The sequence below is a fragment of the Chiloscyllium plagiosum genome, unplaced genomic scaffold (assembly GCF_004010195.1).
Source record: "Chiloscyllium plagiosum isolate BGI_BamShark_2017 unplaced genomic scaffold, ASM401019v2 scaf_13188, whole genome shotgun sequence".
NCBI lineage: Eukaryota > Metazoa > Chordata > Chondrichthyes > Orectolobiformes > Hemiscylliidae > Chiloscyllium > Chiloscyllium plagiosum.
This window is the reverse complement of record NW_025210470.1, coordinates 652-19,554: the sequence shown is the minus strand read 5'-3', so window position 1 is coordinate 19,554 and position 18,903 is coordinate 652. Positions and strand designations below refer to the sequence as shown.

The following is an 18,903-nucleotide window of genomic DNA, read 5'->3' as shown; positions in this document are numbered from 1 at the left end:
AGGGAGGGGGCCGGAGGGGGTTATTCCTCCAGTTGTGCCCTCTCCCTGAGCTGAGGGGCTGAGATTCTGCGTGATGTGATCTCCATTTTTCTCTGCAGGAGGTGATCACCAATGAACACGTGGTGGCCATGATGAAAGCAGCCATGTTTGATACTGAGCAGCCACATCTGTTTGTGAGTGCCCCCCCCTCCCTCACCGTTTCTCGATGTCCGGATGCTGCACAGTGTTTCCGTTCACCCCCCATCTCCACTTCCTTGGTCAGGCACTCTGTCAGAACAGCAGCCCCCCCCCAGCACATTTCCGATGCGGGCAGTGCCAGGTATACAGCCTGGACTCTCGCCCTGTACTGGGACTGTTTCTCCCACATATGCCTGGCTTGGCACTGCTTATCCTGTTCCAATGTACATACAGCTCAGGGTGTAATGTGGAGTGTATCTCTTTAGCGGTTTATTGCCAAAGCTCCTTGTCCTTTCGATGCAGTGTGTCTTACTGTCGGTCTGTCATTGGTGCTGGGGTCAGACAACTCCATCTCCCACTGTCAGGAGACAGATACAGCCTTCAGGACTCTGGGTTTGTTTAGTTGCAGTGAGCGGTTTCAGTCCCTGCTCACAGTATGATGATTGCTCCCTGCTCCTGTGTCTCTCCAGTTCAGTATTTTCCTGTACTGCAATACCCCACGGTCAGTTTTCAGTTCCAGCCTGTGGACCCCCCCTCCCCTCCCCGACTGACACCTCTGCCCCTTCACTGTCTCGTTCACACTCACACCCTCTTGTCCCGAGCCAATGACCATATCAGAAGATTGTGTCCTCAGAATGTGCAGAGAACCCGGGTAACATTCCCCCCTGTCCCCCGATGGCTGGATGTTCGATCTGACCGGCCCAGTGGGAGCTGTTGTGGGAATTCCCGGGTAACATTCCCCCCGTCCCCCCCATGGCTGGATGTTCGATCTGACCGGCCCAGTGGGAGCTGTTGTGGGAATTCCCGGGTAACATTCCCCCCTGTCCCCCGATGGCTGGGTGTTCGATCTGACCGGCCCAGTGGGAGCTGTTGTGGAATTCCCGGGTAACATTCCCCCCGTCCCCCCGATGGCTGGGTGTTCGATCTGACCGGCCCAGTGGGAGCTGTTGTGGGAATTCCTGGGTGTGTCACAGCTTCATGGATCTCCATCTTCTTTCTCCTGTGTTGTTCTCACCTTGCGCTGTCTGTTTCAGGAACCCAAGATGACCCGCTCCAAACTCAAGGAGGTCGTGGAGAAGGGGGTGGTGAGTTAATTATCTGGACCTTTGTCTGGTAGTCTCGCCTGTGAGTCTTTATCGAGGAGAAAGTGAGGACTGCAGATGCTGGAGATCAGAGCTGAAAATGTGTTACTGGAAAAGCGCAGCAGGTCAGGCAGCATCCAGGGAACAGGAGAATCGACGTTTCGGGCATAAGCCTTATGCCCGAAACGTCGATTCTCCTGTTCCCTGGATGCTGCCTGACCCTGCTGTGCTTTTCCAGCAACACATTTTCAGTCTTTATCGAGGACCAGTGCTCTGAAAGGTTTGGGACTCTCCTTTGGAGATGTGTGTGTCCCACTGGGAGAGAACTGCTGGGGAGCTCTCTTGTAAAACTAAAAGGAATTGTCATCATTGCGTCTGGCAATAAGCACGTCGCTGAGAGTAACGACTTCTGGTTAATGGGTCCATCCCCATGGCCTCTTCAGGGACGGAATGGGGGTACAGAGAGAGACGAGTGGGAGTCAGGGTTCAGGGCACCTGCTCAGAGCTGCAGGGCACTTGGAAGTGGGCAGGCTGGGGAGTTACAATGGAGAGCCACTGGCACAGTGGTCATTGTTGACGTTCTGGTCGCCTCCCTCAGCAGCCTGAGGAAATTCAGCCTGTCCCGGAAAGATCTTTACCAACTGTTATCAGTGCACCATTAGAAAGCATTCTGTCTGCGTGCAGTGCAGCGTGGGATGCCAACTGCTTTTCCCAAGACCAAAAGAAATTGCAGAGAGTTATGTCCGCATGTCAGTCACCAAGCTCCCGTCCATTGACTCTCTCTACACTCCCACTGCCTCAGGGAAGGAGCCAACGTCAAAGACCCCTCCCACCCCGGTTAGACTCTCTTCTACCCTCTTCAATCAGACACAAGATAGGAATGTTTGTGTACACATTATAACAGATTCAAGGACAGCTTCTTCTCTGCTGTTGAGTGGACCTCTTTAATGTTAATGTTAATGTCTGTCTGCACCTTCTCGGTAACACTGCATCCTGCACCCTGTTCTGTTAGCTTGACGCACTTGTATGTTCTGCTGATAAAGCATGTAAACCTTTTCACTGTGACAGTAATAAATCGCTGGATTAATAACCCTGAACTTTGCCGTAACAATCTGATGAAATGTGAGGTTAGTAAAAATCTGGCATAAGCCCCTGGCCTGTGTAACTACTGGTGATTCTTGTCAAAACCCTTCCGGTTCACCCGTGTCCTGTAGGGGAAGAAATCTGCCTTCACCTGCCTCCAGATCCCCGGTGATGGGGTGGGATCTTAACTGCTCTCTGGGCAATCTACACTAGCCTGACCAACAATACCCACGTCCCGTGACCAAAGTTTAAGGGGAAAGTTCTTGATCAGACAGCTCATGGCTCTCACCTCCCTCTGATTAAATGGGCGTAAGAGTTTCACTTGAGGGGCTTGATGAGATTTCTCAGGTTGAGGCCAGAACTGAAAGGCAATCTCGAACAAACTGGGGCTTCATTTCTCCTGAAGGCTGACTGAAAATAGATAAGACCCCTGGGCCTGATGGGATGTATCCTGGGATTCTCTGGGAAGCCAGGGAGGAGATTGCTGAGCCTTTGGCTTTGATCTTTATGGAGAAAGGGAGGTCTGCAGATGCTGGAGATCAAAGTTGAAACTTTATTGCTGGAACAGCACAGCAGGTCAGGCAGCATCCAGGGAACAGGAGAAGGAAGAAGGGCCTGTGCCCGAAACGTCGAATCTCCTGTTCCCTGGATGCTGCCTGACCTGCTGTGCTGTTCCAGCAATAAAGTTTCAACTTTGATCTTTATGTCATCATTGTCTACAGGAGTAGTGCCAGAAGACTGGAGGATGGCAAATGTGGTTCCCTTGTTTAAGAAGGGGAGGAGAGACAACCCTGGTACTTATAGACCAGTGCGCCTTACTTTGGTTGTGGGTAAGGTGTTGGAAAGGGTTATAAGAGAGAGGATTTATAATCATCTAGAAAGGAATAATTTGATTTGGGTTAGTCGACACGGTTTTATGAAGAGTAGGTTGTGTCTCACTAACCCTATTGAGTTCTTTGAGAAGGTGACCAAGCAGGTGGATGAGGGTAAAGCAGTTGATGTGGTGTATGTGGATTTCAGTAAGGTGTCTGATACGGTTCCACACGATAGGCTGTTGCACAAAATAGGAAGTTTCGGAATTGAAGGTGATTTAGCGGGTTGAATCAGAAATTGGTTAGCTGAAAGGTGATGGTTGATGGGAAATGTGCATCCTGGAGCTCAATTACTGGTTGGGTATACTGCAAGGATCTGTTTCGGGGCCACTGCTGTTTGTCATTTTGACCTGGATGAGGGCTTAGAAGGATGGGTTAGTAAGTTTGCGGATGACACTAAGGTAGGCAGAGTTGTGGATAGTGCAGAAGGATGTTGTGGGTTACAGAGGGACGTAGATAAGCTGCAGAGCTGGGCTGAGAGGTGGCAAATGGAGTTTAATGCGGAAAAGTGTGAGGTAGTTCACTTTGGAAGGAGTAACAGGAATGCACAATACTGGGCTCATGGTAAAATTCTTGGCAGTGGAGATGAACACAGAGATCTTGGTGTCCAGGTGCGTAAATCCCTGAACATTGCCGCCCAGGTTGATGAGGTTGTTAAGAAGGCATACGGTGTGTTAGCGTTTATTGGTCAGGGGATTGAGTTTCATAGCCACGAGGTCATGCTACAGCTGTACAAGACACTGGTGTGGCCACACCTGGAGTATTGTGTATAGTTCTGGTCACCGCATTATAGGAAGGATGTGGAAGCTTTGGAAAGGGGTCAGAGGAGATTTACCAGGATGTTGCCTGGTCTAGAAGGAAGGTCTTAGGAAGAGAGGCTGAGGAAACTGAGGCTGTTTTCGTTATAGAGAAGAAGGTTGAGAGGTGACTTAATGGAGCAGTCACCAGAGGGTGAGACAGGGTGGACAGTGAGAGCCTTTTTCCTCTGATTGCAATGACTAACACGAGGGGACATAGCTTCAAATTGAGGAGTGATAGGTATAGGACAGATATTAGGGGTAGTTTCTTTACTCAGAGAGTAGTAGGGGTGTGGAACGGCCTGCCTACAACAGGAGGAGGCTCACCGACGTTAAGGGCATTTAAATGGGCATTGGACACACATTTGGATAATAATGTCCGGTGTAGGTTAGATGGGCAGCAGATTAATTTCACAGGTCTGCGCAACATCGAGGGCCGAAGGGCCTGTACTGCGCTGTAATGTTCTATGGCGACTGACCAGACAGAGGTCTTAAAAATGAAGAAGTGTTTTCCTTTCTGTCAGCACCCAACCCCTCCCACACGATGGGTCAGCGTTGACCCCTGCACACTTGGTTGGAATGGTCAGTGTCCTGTAGGCCCCATCCTCTCCCAGGGACCAGCAGGGCAGTGTGTGACTGTGGTATTACTCTGGGTACCTCGGAGGTGACCATTTGTAGGGATGGCAAAGAGAACACAGAGCATTCATCATGAGCTCATTCCCCTGTGATGGAACAGGAGGAGGTTGGAAAGCTCCTTGGGTCTGCTCCTCTGTTTGAGAAGATCATAATCGATCTGTACCTTCACTCCATTGACCCCTGTTGATCCCCTAATCCATGACTTCCCCTTTACACCCAACTCTATACACCTTGTTCTGACCGTTCCATTTGACCCAGTCAGTCTCAGCAGCATTTCACATCTCCATCCTGCTCTGTGTCAGGACATGGTTCCTGAGATCACCTCCCTCTGCACCCCCTCTCACCCTTCTTGTCCCCACTCCCCATCACCCCCCTCAGCTCCCACAAGAGGAAATCATTTCCATCTCTCGTTCCCTCTCTCTGTTTTCTCCCCAGCTGTGTATGTCTGTCTGTCTCTGTCTGTTTCTCTCTCTGTGTCTGTCTGTCTGCCTCTCTGTCTCTATCTCTCTATCTGTCTCTATCTCGCTCTCTCTGTCTGTCTCACTCTCTTTCTGCCTGTCTGTCTCTCTCTCTCTCTTTCTCTATCTGTCTGGGCTAATGGTCGGATACTTGGTAGTGTGGATGAGCAGAGGGATCTTGGTGTCCATGTACACAGATCTTTGAAAGTTGCCACCCAGGTAAATAGTGCGGTGAAGAAGGCATATGGCGTACTGGCTTTTATTGGTAGAGGAATTGAGTTCGGGAGTCCTGAGGTCATGTTGCAGTTGTATAAGACTCTGGTGCGGACGCATCTGGAGTATTGTGTGCAGTTTTGGTCGCCATACTATAGGAAGGATGTGGAGGCACTGGAACGGGTGCAGAGGAGGTTTACCAGGATGTTGCCTGGTATGGTAGGAAGATCGTATGAGGAAAGGCTGAGGCACTTGGGGTTGTTTTTATTGGAGAAAAGAAGGTTTAGGGGTGACTTGATAGAGGTGTATAAGATGATTAGGGGTTTAGATAGGGTCGACAGTGAGAATCTTTTTCCATGTATGGAGTCAGCTATTACAAGGGGGCATAGCTTTAAATTAAGGGGTGGTAGGTATAGGGCAGATGTTAGGGGTAGGTTCTTTACTCAGCGAGTCGTGAGTTCGTGGAATGCCCTGCCAGTAGCAGTGGTGGACTCTCCCTCATTATGGGCATTTAAGCGTGCATTGGATAGGCATATGGAGGATAGTGGGCTAATGTAGGTTAGGTGGGCTTGGATCGGCGCAACATCGAGGGCCGAAGGGCCTGTACTGCGCTGTATTCTTCTATGTTCTATGTTCTATGTCTCTCTGTCTCTGTCTCGCTCTCTCTGTCTGTTTCACTCTCTTTCTGCCTGTCTATCTCTCTCTCTCTTTCTCTATCTGTTTCTCTGTCTCTGTCTCGCTCTCTCTGTCTGTCTCACTCTCTTTCTGCCTGTCTCTCCCTCTCTCTCACTCTCTCTCACTCTCTCTGTCTCTCTCTGTCTCTCTCTCTCGCTGTCTAGTAGAAAGTGAGGATTGGAAGTCAAGTTAAGAGAGTGTTGCTGGAAAACCACAGTAGGTCAGGCAGCATCCAAGGAGCAGGAGAATCAACGTTTCAGGCATAAGCCCTTCATCAAGATGTCAGTCTGTGTCTCTCTCTGTCTGTCAGTCTCTCTCTCTCTGTCTGTCTGTCTCTCCCCTCCTGTCTGTGTGTGTCTCTCTGTCTCTCCCTCCCCCTCCTATCTGTTTGTCTGTCTCTTTCTCTGTCTGTGTGTCTCTCTCTCTCTCTCCATCTTTCTATTCACGCTCTCGCTGGCACTCTCTCTCTCTCTCTCTGTCTATGTCTGTCTCTCTCTCTTCTGTTTCTCTTTCTCTCTCTGTCTGTCTGTCTCTCTCTCTCAACACTATAGAGTCCTTTAGTCAAAGCCTCTTGATGTGATGTCTCCTTCACCTCGCAGACTCGAGGGAATACGTAAAGTTTGTCTGTGAATTCACCCTCCCCCTCACCCCAACTCCCCCGGCCCTGAGATCAGTGTAATGTCTGGCCTGCTTCTGTTTCCGAGGCTGTGGTCTCCATCGTGAGCAGGGGTGCCCCGGATAGCTCACCCCTTTGTGCCCACTCCCGCCTCGAAGCACTGAGCCGGCTTCAAATGGGGTTTTGTCCAAGCGGCTTCCCGTGGTTTTTCTCTCCTCAGTCTCCCAGCTCCGACACCGCTCCCAGATCCTCGTCATTGCCAAAGAGGTACTGGTCCATCCAACTTTGTCCTGCATCACGACACCCCCGCCCCGTGTGGAGATTTGGAAAGCATTTCCATTGGCTGCTCAGTGGGTATCTCGTGGATATGGGTGTGAGACCTGTGATGGCCCCTACAGTCGAGCAGCCGGGCTGAAAGGTGGTGACTTGGCTTTGGGTGCAGCACCGTTCCGTTCCTCGTGACCGCTCTGATTCTCTCCTTTCTGCAGGTCCCCCCTACGTGGAATCTATCGCCGATCAAGAGTAAAGAGTCCAAGGTGTGTTGGTGAGATCTCAGCAGCTCGATAGGGGAAGGGGGAGAAGGAGAGATCTCACAGTTACTGAGGGATCTGTCAGGATCGGGTCAGCTACTGAGGGACCCATCGGGAGCAGTTACTGAGGGACCCGAGACAGTCAGGAATCAGTCAGTGATCGGTTGGGGGGGAGGGAAGCTTGTTCTGGGTCAGCGATCGAGGTCAGGGGATCTGGGTCTGGGTGAGTGACCGGTCAGGGGGATCTGGGTCTGGGTGTGTGATCGGTCAGGGGATCTGGGTCTGGGTGAGTGACCGGTCAGGGGGATCTGGGTCTGGGTGTGTGATCGGTCAGGGGATCTGGGTCTGGGTGAGTGACCGGTCAGGGGGATCTGGGTCTGGGTGTGTGATCGGTCAGGGGATCTGGGTCTGGGTGAGTGACCGGTCAGGGGGATCTGGGTCTGGGTGTGTGATCGGTCAGGGGATCTGGGTCTGGGTGAGTGACCGGTCAGGGGGATCTGGGTCTGGGTGTGTGATCGGTCAGGGGATCTGGGTCTGGGTGAGTGACCGGTCAGGGGGATCTGGGTCTGGGTGTGTGATCGGTCAGGGGATCTGGGTCTGGGTGAGTGACCGGTCAGGGGGATCTGGGTCTGGGTGTGTGATCGGTCAGGGGATCTGGGTCTGGGTGAGTGACCGGTCAGGGGGATCTGGGTCTGGGTGTGTGATCGGTCAGGGGATCTGGGTCTGGGTGAGTGACCGGTCAGGGGGATCTGGGTCTGGGTGTGTGATCGGTCAGGGGATCTGGGTCTGGGTGAGTGACCGGTCAGGGGGATCTGGGTCTGGGTGTGTGATCGGTCAGGGGATCTGGGTCTGGGTGAGTGACCGGTCAGGGGGATCTGGGTCTGGGTGTGTGATCGGTCAGGGGATCTGGGTCTGGGTGAGTGACCGGTCAGGGGGATCTGGGTCTGGGTGTGTGATCGGTCAGGGGATCTGGGTCTGGGTGAGTGACCGGTCAGGGGGATCTGGGTCTGGGTGTGTGATCGGTCAGGGGATCTGGGTCTGGGTGAGTGACCGGTCAGGGGGATCTGGGTCTGGGTGTGTGATCGGTCAGGGGATCTGGGTCTGGGTGAGTGACCGGTCAGGGGGATCTGGGTCTGGGTGTGTGATCGGTCAGGGGATCTGGGTCTGGGTGAGTGACCGGTCAGGGGGATCTGGGTCTGGGTGTGTGATCGGTCAGGGGATCTGGGTCTGGGTGAGTGACCGGTCAGGGGGATCTGGGTCTTGGTGTGTGATCGGTCAGGGGATCTGGGTCTGGGTGAGTGACCGGTCAGGGGGATCTGGGTCTTGGTGTGTGATCGGTCAGGGGATCTGGGTCTGGGTGAGTGACCGGTCAGGGGGATCTGGGTCTTGGTGTGTGATCGGTCAGGGGATCTGGGTCTGGGTGAGTGACCGGTCAGGGGGATCTGGGTCTTGGTGTGTGATCGGTCAGGGGATCTGGGTCTGGGTGAGTGACCGGTCAGAGAGATCTGGGTCTGGGTGAGTGACCGGTCAGGGGGATCTGGGTCTGGGTGTGTGATCGGTCAGGGGATCTGGGTCTGGGTGAGTGACCGGTCAGGGGGATCTGGGTCTGGGTGTGTGATCGGTCAGGGGATCTGGGTCTGGGTGAGTGACCGGTCAGGGGGATCTGGGTCTGGGTGTGTGATCGGTCAGGGGATCTGGGTCTGGGTGAGTGACCGGTCAGGGGGATCTGGGTCTGGGTGTGTGATCGGTCAGGGGATCTGGGTCTGGGTGAGTGACCGGTCAGGGGGATCTGGGTCTTGGTGAGTGATCGGTCAGGGGGATCTGGGTCTGGGTGAGTGATCGGTCGGGGATCTGGGTCTGGGTGAGTGATCGGTCAGGGGATCTGGGTCTTGGTGAGTGATCGGTCAGGGGGATCAGGGTCTGGGTGAGTGATCGGTCGGGGATCTGGGTCTGGGTGAGTGATCGGTCGGGGATCTGGGTCTGGGTGAGTGATCGGTCAGGGGGATCTGGGTCTTGGTGAATGATCGGTCAGGGGGATCTGGGTCTGGGTGAGTGACCGGTCAGGGGGATCTGGGTCTGGGTGTGTGATCGGTCAGGGGATCTGGGTCTGGGTGAGTGACCGGTCAGAGAGATCTGGGTCTGGGTGAGTGACCGGTCAGGGGGATCTGGGTCTGGGTGTGTGATCGGTCGGGGGATCTGTGTCTTGGTGAGTGATCGGTCAGGGGGATCAGGGTCTGGGTGAGTGATCGGTCGGGGATCTGGGTCTGGGTGAGTGATCGGTCAGGGGGATCTGGGTCTTGGTGAGTGACCGGTCAGGCGGATCTGGGTCTGGGTGAGTGACCGGTCAGGGGGATCTGGGTCTGGGTGTGTGATCGGTCAGGGGATCTGGGTCTGGGTGAGTGACCGGTCAGAGAGATCTGGGTCTGGGTGAGTGACCGGTCAGGGGGATCTGGGTCTGGGTGTGTGATCGGTCAGGGGATCTGGGTCTGGGTGAGTGACCGGTCAGGGGGATCTGGGTAATGGTGAGTGATCGGTCATGGGGTTCTGGGTCTGGGTGAGTGATCGGTCAGGGGATCTGGGTCTTGGTGAGTGATCGGTCAGGGGGATCTGGGTCTGGGTGAGTGACCGGTCAGGGGGATCTGGGTCTGGGTGAGTGACCGGTCAGAGAGATCTGGGTCTGGGTGAGTGACCGGTCAGAGAGATCTGGGTCTGGGTGAGTGACCGGTCAGAGAGATCTGGGTCTGGGTGAGTGACCGGTCAGAGAGATCTGGGTCTGGGTGAGTGACCGGTCAGAGAGATCTGGGTCTGGGTGAGTGACCGGTCAGAGAGATCTGGGTCTGGGTGAGTGACCGGTCAGAGAGATCTGGGTCTGGGTGAGTGACCGGTCAGAGAGATCTGGGTCTGGGTGAGTGACCGGTCAGGGGGATCTGGGTCTGGGTGTGTGATCGGTCAGGGGATCTGGGTCTGGGTGAGTGACCGGTCAGAGAGATCTGGGTCTGGGTGAGTGACCGGTCAGAGAGATCTGGGTCTGGGTGAGTGACCGGTCAGAGAGATCTGGGTCTGGGTGAGTGACCGGTCAGAGAGATCTGGGTCTGGGTGAGTGACCGGTCAGAGAGATCTGGGTCTGGGTGAGTGACCGGTCAGAGAGATCTGGGTCTGGGTGAGTGACCGGTCAGAGAGATCTGGGTCTGGGTGAGTGACCGGTCAGAGAGATCTGGGTCTGGGTGAGTGACCGGTCAGGGGGATCTGGGTCTGGGTGTGTGATCGGTCAGGGGATCTGGGTCTGGGTGAGTGACCGGTCAGAGAGATCTGGGTCTGGGTGAGTGACCGGTCAGAGAGATCTGGGTCTGGGTGAGTGACCGGTCAGAGAGATCTGGGTCTGGGTGAGTGACCGGTCAGAGAGATCTGGGTCTGGGTGAGTGACCGGTCAGAGAGATCTGGGTCTGGGTGAGTGACCGGTCAGAGAGATCTGGGTCTGGGTGAGTGACCGGTCAGAGAGATCTGGGTCTGGGTGAGTGACCGGTCAGAGAGATCTGGGTCTGGGTGAGTGACCGGTCAGGGGGATCTGGGTCTGGGTGTGTGATCGGTCAGGGGATCTGGGTCTGGGTGAGTGACCGGTCAGAGAGATCTGGGTCTGGGTGAGTGACCGGTCAGAGAGATCTGGGTCTGGGTGAGTGACCGGTCAGAGAGATCTGGGTCTGGGTGAGTGACCGGTCAGAGAGATCTGGGTCTGGGTGAGTGACCGGTCAGAGAGATCTGGGTCTGGGTGAGTGACCGGTCAGAGAGATCTGGGTCTGGGTGAGTGACCGGTCAGAGAGATCTGGGTCTGGGTGAGTGACCGGTCAGAGAGATCTGGGTCTGGGTGAGTGACCGGTCAGGGGGATCTGGGTCTGGGTGTGTGATCGGTCAGGGGATCTGGGTCTGGGTGAGTGACCGGTCAGAGAGATCTGGGTCTGGGTGAGTGACCGGTCAGAGAGATCTGGGTCTGGGTGAGTGACCGGTCAGAGAGATCTGGGTCTGGGTGAGTGACCGGTCAGAGAGATCTGGGTCTGGGTGAGTGACCGGTCAGAGAGATCTGGGTCTGGGTGAGTGACCGGTCAGAGAGATCTGGGTCTGGGTGAGTGACCGGTCAGAGAGATCTGGGTCTGGGTGAGTGACCGGTCAGAGAGATCTGGGTCTGGGTGAGTGACCGGTCAGGGGGATCTGGGTCTGGGTGTGTGATCGGTCAGGGGATCTGGGTCTGGGTGAGTGACCGGTCAGAGAGATCTGGGTCTGGGTGAGTGACCGGTCAGAGAGATCTGGGTCTGGGTGAGTGACCGGTCAGAGAGATCTGGGTCTGGGTGAGTGACCGGTCAGAGAGATCTGGGTCTGGGTGAGTGACCGGTCAGAGAGATCTGGGTCTGGGTGAGTGACCGGTCAGAGAGATCTGGGTCTGGGTGAGTGACCGGTCAGAGAGATCTGGGTCTGGGTGAGTGACCGGTCAGAGAGATCTGGGTCTGGGTGAGTGACCGGTCAGGGGGATCTGGGTCTGGGTGTGTGATCGGTCAGGGGATCTGGGTCTGGGTGAGTGACCGGTCAGAGAGATCTGGGTCTGGGTGAGTGACCGGTCAGAGAGATCTGGGTCTGGGTGAGTGACCGGTCAGAGAGATCTGGGTCTGGGTGAGTGACCGGTCAGAGAGATCTGGGTCTGGGTGAGTGACCGGTCAGAGAGATCTGGGTCTGGGTGAGTGACCGGTCAGAGAGATCTGGGTCTGGGTGAGTGACCGGTCAGAGAGATCTGGGTCTGGGTGAGTGACCGGTCAGAGAGATCTGGGTCTGGGTGAGTGACCGGTCAGGGGGATCTGGGTCTGGGTGTGTGATCGGTCAGGGGATCTGGGTCTGGGTGAGTGACCGGTCAGAGAGATCTGGGTCTGGGTGAGTGACCGGTCAGAGAGATCTGGGTCTGGGTGAGTGACCGGTCAGAGAGATCTGGGTCTGGGTGAGTGACCGGTCAGAGAGATCTGGGTCTGGGTGAGTGACCGGTCAGAGAGATCTGGGTCTGGGTGAGTGACCGGTCAGAGAGATCTGGGTCTGGGTGAGTGACCGGTCAGAGAGATCTGGGTCTGGGTGAGTGACCGGTCAGAGAGATCTGGGTCTGGGTGAGTGACCGGTCAGGGGGATCTGGGTCTGGGTGTGTGATCGGTCAGGGGATCTGGGTCTGGGTGAGTGACCGGTCAGAGAGATCTGGGTCTGGGTGAGTGACCGGTCAGAGAGATCTGGGTCTGGGTGAGTGACCGGTCAGAGAGATCTGGGTCTGGGTGAGTGACCGGTCAGAGAGATCTGGGTCTGGGTGAGTGACCGGTCAGAGAGATCTGGGTCTGGGTGAGTGACCGGTCAGAGAGATCTGGGTCTGGGTGAGTGACCGGTCAGAGAGATCTGGGTCTGGGTGAGTGACCGGTCAGAGAGATCTGGGTCTGGGTGAGTGACCGGTCAGGGGGATCTGGGTCTGGGTGTGTGATCGGTCAGGGGATCTGGGTCTGGGTGAGTGACCGGTCAGAGAGATCTGGGTCTGGGTGAGTGACCGGTCAGAGAGATCTGGGTCTGGGTGAGTGACCGGTCAGAGAGATCTGGGTCTGGGTGAGTGACCGGTCAGAGAGATCTGGGTCTGGGTGAGTGACCGGTCAGAGAGATCTGGGTCTGGGTGAGTGACCGGTCAGAGAGATCTGGGTCTGGGTGAGTGACCGGTCAGAGAGATCTGGGTCTGGGTGAGTGACCGGTCAGAGAGATCTGGGTCTGGGTGAGTGACCGGTCAGGGGGATCTGGGTCTGGGTGTGTGATCGGTCAGGGGATCTGGGTCTGGGTGAGTGACCGGTCAGAGAGATCTGGGTCTGGGTGAGTGACCGGTCAGAGAGATCTGGGTCTGGGTGAGTGACCGGTCAGAGAGATCTGGGTCTGGGTGAGTGACCGGTCAGAGAGATCTGGGTCTGGGTGAGTGACCGGTCAGAGAGATCTGGGTCTGGGTGAGTGACCGGTCAGAGAGATCTGGGTCTGGGTGAGTGACCGGTCAGAGAGATCTGGGTCTGGGTGAGTGACCGGTCAGAGAGATCTGGGTCTGGGTGAGTGACCGGTCAGGGGGATCTGGGTCTGGGTGTGTGATCGGTCAGGGGATCTGGGTCTGGGTGAGTGACCGGTCAGAGAGATCTGGGTCTGGGTGAGTGACCGGTCAGAGAGATCTGGGTCTGGGTGAGTGACCGGTCAGAGAGATCTGGGTCTGGGTGAGTGACCGGTCAGAGAGATCTGGGTCTGGGTGAGTGACCGGTCAGAGAGATCTGGGTCTGGGTGAGTGACCGGTCAGAGAGATCTGGGTCTGGGTGAGTGACCGGTCAGAGAGATCTGGGTCTGGGTGAGTGACCGGTCAGAGAGATCTGGGTCTGGGTGAGTGACCGGTCAGGGGGATCTGGGTCTGGGTGTGTGATCGGTCAGGGGATCTGGGTCTGGGTGAGTGACCGGTCAGAGAGATCTGGGTCTGGGTGAGTGACCGGTCAGAGAGATCTGGGTCTGGGTGAGTGACCGGTCAGAGAGATCTGGGTCTGGGTGAGTGACCGGTCAGAGAGATCTGGGTCTGGGTGAGTGACCGGTCAGAGAGATCTGGGTCTGGGTGAGTGACCGGTCAGAGAGATCTGGGTCTGGGTGAGTGACCGGTCAGAGAGATCTGGGTCTGGGTGAGTGACCGGTCAGAGAGATCTGGGTCTGGGTGAGTGACCGGTCAGGGGGATCTGGGTCTGGGTGTGTGATCGGTCAGGGGATCTGGGTCTGGGTGAGTGACCGGTCAGAGAGATCTGGGTCTGGGTGAGTGACCGGTCAGAGAGATCTGGGTCTGGGTGAGTGACCGGTCAGAGAGATCTGGGTCTGGGTGAGTGACCGGTCAGAGAGATCTGGGTCTGGGTGAGTGACCGGTCAGAGAGATCTGGGTCTGGGTGAGTGACCGGTCAGAGAGATCTGGGTCTGGGTGAGTGACCGGTCAGAGAGATCTGGGTCTGGGTGAGTGACCGGTCAGAGAGATCTGGGTCTGGGTGAGTGACCGGTCAGGGGGATCTGGGTCTGGGTGTGTGATCGGTCAGGGGATCTGGGTCTGGGTGAGTGACCGGTCAGAGAGATCTGGGTCTGGGTGAGTGACCGGTCAGAGAGATCTGGGTCTGGGTGAGTGACCGGTCAGAGAGATCTGGGTCTGGGTGAGTGACCGGTCAGAGAGATCTGGGTCTGGGTGAGTGACCGGTCAGAGAGATCTGGGTCTGGGTGAGTGACCGGTCAGAGAGATCTGGGTCTGGGTGAGTGACCGGTCAGAGAGATCTGGGTCTGGGTGAGTGACCGGTCAGAGAGATCTGGGTCTGGGTGAGTGACCGGTCAGGGGGATCTGGGTCTGGGTGTGTGATCGGTCAGGGGATCTGGGTCTGGGTGAGTGACCGGTCAGAGAGATCTGGGTCTGGGTGAGTGACCGGTCAGAGAGATCTGGGTCTGGGTGAGTGACCGGTCAGAGAGATCTGGGTCTGGGTGAGTGACCGGTCAGAGAGATCTGGGTCTGGGTGAGTGACCGGTCAGAGAGATCTGGGTCTGGGTGAGTGACCGGTCAGAGAGATCTGGGTCTGGGTGAGTGACCGGTCAGAGAGATCTGGGTCTGGGTGAGTGACCGGTCAGAGAGATCTGGGTCTGGGTCTCTGGCCATGTTGACTTGCCTATAGTGTTAGGTGCATTAGTCAGTCGGGGGTGTCTGGGTCTGGGTGAGTGATGGGTCAGTCGGGGATGTGGGGTCTGGGTGAGTGATGGGTCAGTCGGGGGTGTGGGGTCTGGGTGAGTGATGGGTCAGTCGGGGGTGTGGGGTCTGGGTGCGTGAATGACCACATGCTGAGCTGCTGATTGTGTGTCCAGGCTCCCGGTCAGTCGGGGGTGTGGGGTCTGGGTGAGTGATGGGTCAGTCGGGGGTGTGGGGTCTGGGTGCGTGAATGACCACATGCTGAGCTGCTGATTGTGTGTTCCAGGCTCCCCAGTTCATTGACATCCCTCTGGAGGAGGAAGACTCGTCCGATGAGGAGTACAGACCCGAGGAGGAGGAGGAGGAAGAAGATGAGACAGCCGAGGAGGTAGCTTGTGAAGGGCTTTGAGTTGGGGGTTTGGGAGGGGGGGAGCTCGACTTTCCCCTCCCTGTGCTTTGTTTCCATCCGGGCTCCTTGGTTCACGGTCCCATTCCCATCCCCCTCCGTCTCTATCGCTGTGTGGTAGACCCCTCCCTCCTCTGGCTGAGCACCTGCTGCAGGTCTGGAATGTTCTGGGAGTGACGTGTGGACAGCTTGGAGAGAACACTCCCCCCACCCCCAGCCCCCTACACCAGTCGCTGCTGTCAGCTCCTGTGTTTTCTCCAGCTGAGTAATCAGAGGAGATACAAGCCCCTCATGGTTGGTCTGCCTTTCTATAAGACCTGACGCCATTCCATGCGCTCGATTCCCCAATTCGATTGCTCTCGGTTTGGAATATGCTCATCCCCGGAGCACCCACTGCTGTCTGGGTGAGGGAATGAGCAAGGTTCCTAACTCTGTGAAAGAGGAATCCCCCTGCCCCTCTCGTCCCTAATCTCCCGGACTGTGGCCTCTGCATTTCCCACTGCCCAGCAGGCAGGGCGAGGGGAGCAGACCCTGTCAGAACCTCCCTTCCAGATCGCAGACCAGGTGTCTACACAGACCAGAGAATCCCGATGGGGAGGGAGCAGGCTATTTGACCCCCCCCTGAAGAGCAAACCACCCAGACCCACCCCCTTTACCTATCCCTGTCACCCTGCATTTCCCACGGCCAACCCACCTTAACCTGCACATCCCTGGGCCCTATGGGACAATTTCCCACGGCCAATCCACCCTAACCTGCACATCCCTGGGCACTATGGGACAATTTCCCACGGCCAACCCACCCTAACTTTGGAGTGTGGGAGGAAACTGGATCACCCAGTGCCGTTCCTGCAAACTCCGCGCAGAAGGCAGAAATCTTCTCTAAACCTCAGTGAACGCTAATCTCTCACTCTGCTCTCCGCTGAGCTGGACTTTGTCACCAATATTGTGGCAGGTGATGTGGGGGGGTGGGGGGGGTGCGTGGGGGTTGAAACCAGCTGCTGATCCTGACTGCTGAGCAGTTTGCACAGACTGCTTGTGGGTGCCTGTGCTATGAAGACTGGACTGGATGACATTTCGAGTCCCCTGTGGCTCCCCCCTTGGCCAAGTCTGTGCTCACTTGGGGTTGGTGCCAAAAGAAGCCTGGTGAGAAACGAGCCTCTTTTTTTTGAACCAGATTTTCTGGTGGGACGTGGATGTCGCCGACTGGAGCAGCATTCTCTGCCCTGTCCCGAGCTGCCCTCGAGACAGTGGTGGTGAACTGCGTTCTCGAAAGGCCCCAGTGTGTGTGTGTGGTGTCGGCGCTGTTCCCGGATTGTGAGCCAGCCACGCTGAAGGAATGGCTGATAGGTTTCCCGGTCGGGATGGCCAGGGGTAGGGAGGGAAACTTGCAGGGATGGGTCGTGTGGCCATGTACCTGCTGCCCTTGCCCTTCAAGCTGGGCTTGGGAAGGCGCTTGTATGGAAAGGGCAGGGGGATGGGGTCAGGTTTGATGGGACAGGGGCTTTCAGAAACTCTAGCTCGAACTGGAGCCAGGTCCTGAATAAACAGACAGGTGCGTGGAAGGGGGTCACAGTCATGTCAGCTTTTACCTGTGGGCCGTACAGGAGCCTGGGCAGCTGGTGATAATCGAAATGCCGTGTGCCTCTCGCTGCGTCCCTTCGTTCCCATCACCTTGCTGATATCCCGTCTTGGCCTGTTGCAGAGCTTCATGGAGAGTGATGCTGAGAGCACCAGTTCCTCTCCTGCAGGGAGTGGCAGGCCACGGTCCAGGCAAGAGGTGTTAGAGACCGAGGAGGAGAGTTCCTCTGCTGAGGTGAGTGAGTCTGGTTCCAGCGTTGGGCTCTGTATCAGTGTTCCTGCTGTCCGTCCATCCCTATCTCCGTTAGCTGCACCCCCTTCGGTCTGCTTCAGCTGCTCCCTGTGGCTGCCTTCTCACCGTGACCCTAGTTTGAGTTTCTCCCTCAGCTGGAAGCCCTGTCAGTGCCTACACCTTGCCCACGGTTTATCTGCCTTTCAAGTAGTTCCCTTTGCTGGGAAGTGGCTGTCGTGTCCCCCTTTGACACAGTAGTGTCGAGCTGCCAGTCTGCCTGTTTCGGGAGGGGAAGGGCGTGTGGTTTTCCGACTTGGGCACTGCAGGATACTTTTCCAAGTCAGGATGGTGCATGGGGCATGGAGGGAGACTCTTGAGGGGGTTGGCATTCCCATGTGTCTGCTGCCCTTGTCCCTAATCTCTCTCTCTCTCTCTCTCTGACATTATTAGGATAAGTTACCACAAGTTGCCTTTGTTTCAGCTACTTAAGAAATTTTACAATCAAATACTGAAATAATGATTGAAACTTTATTGGGCCCTCTACGCTGTGGGGAAAAAGTCCCAGCCTGTTGAACTGCTCCTTATAACTCCAGCTTTCCAGTCCAGGTAACCTCTGAGTGAATCTTTTCTGCACCCTTTCTACTTTAATAATAGAGCGGTGCTGGAAAAGCACAGCAGGTCAGGCAGCATCCGAGGAGCAGGAAAATCGACATTTTGGGAAGGGCTTTTGTCCGAAACATCGATTTTCCTGCTGCTCGGATGCTGCCTGACCTGCTGTGCTTTTCCAGCACCGCTCTAATCCAGACTCTGGTTTCCAGCATCTGCAGTCCTCCCTTTTGCCTAGTTTAATGATATCCTTTCTGCTACATAAATATGGGGTTTAACAGATTTTGATTGTATCAATAAGACCCCTCAAATAAACACCTTAAACCTTCCTGATGCCCGAAACCTCGACTCTCCTGCTCCTCGGATGCTGCCAGACCTGCTGTGCTTTTCCAGCGCCACACTCTCGACTCACAACCCAACCTTTTAGCTGAGGAATGGTGGAATTTTGCTACAATTCCAAGCAGCAGCATCTGTCTGTGGGTACGTCCACGGTTTGATTTTTGTGCAGTGTTGCTCTCATGGGTATTGCCACTGAAGAGCCACGGGGCTGAAGCCTTCCTGGGTTTTCTCTCTGTGGTGAGGTTTGTGGTGTGTCTTCATTTCTGACGCTCCCGAAGTCTGTCGCTTGCTTTCTTGTCAGGAGTGGCGGACGATTGCTCTCAACTGAGCTTCATGCAGTCTAGTCGCCTGCATTCGCTGCTCGCAATGTGGTCCCTCTACACTGGGGACTGGGGGACCCGCTTTACAGGCTATGCACGTTCTCTCGCAAAAATCACCCTGAGCTCTCCGTCACTTCAACCCCCCCCCCCCCACCCTGTTCCCCGGCCAACATCTCTGTCTCAGGCTTGCTGCAGAGCTCCAGGAAAGCTCATCACAAGCTGGACAAAACAGCACCTCATTTTCCACGCTCGATAGCCTCCTGGACTCAATATCGAGTTCAGCAGTTCTCGGGTTCAAGGCACCCTCTCCCACGGCGAAAGTGAGATGCTGGGAAAAGCACGGTCAGGCAGCATCTGAGGAGCAGGAGAATCGACGTTTCGGGCAAAAGCCTTTCATCAGGACTCACCTTCTCCCATGTCTTGACCCGAACCGTTACACACTGGGCCCTGTGATCACATGGTCTGCTATTACACACCACCCCATTTAACCATCAGTTATCTATTATCTCTCTATATTCACTCTCTGAGCCAGATCATTACCCACTCCTTTGTCT

At 55.7% G+C, this 18,903-nt stretch overlaps 1 protein-coding gene across 1 annotated transcript; it reads left to right on the top strand.

Moving 5' to 3' along the window:
• Positions 1–56: 56 nt before the first annotated feature.
• Positions 57–17,342, top strand: LOC122546915 (GON-4-like protein). The gene is made up of 5 exons (XM_043685527.1): positions 57–173; positions 1,212–1,262; positions 7,098–7,145; positions 15,155–15,256; positions 16,977–17,342. Exons 1-5 carry the CDS (start codon positions 129–131, stop codon positions 17,340–17,342), a joined length of 612 nt encoding a protein of 203 aa, XP_043541462.1. The 5' UTR covers positions 57–128.
• The last annotated feature ends 1,561 nt before the right edge of the window (positions 17,343–18,903 follow it).

Coding starts and splice junctions, on each gene's coding strand:
- LOC122546915 (XM_043685527.1), top strand. CDS start 129: ATGATGAAAGCAGCCATGTTTGATACTGAGCAGCCACATCTGTTT. Junction 174..1,211: donor CTGAGCAGCCACATCTGTTT/GTGAGTGCCCCC, acceptor TGTCTGTTTCAG/GAACCCAAGATGACCCGCTC. Junction 15,257..16,976: donor AAGATGAGACAGCCGAGGAG/GTAGCTTGTGAA, acceptor GGCCTGTTGCAG/AGCTTCATGGAGAGTGATGC.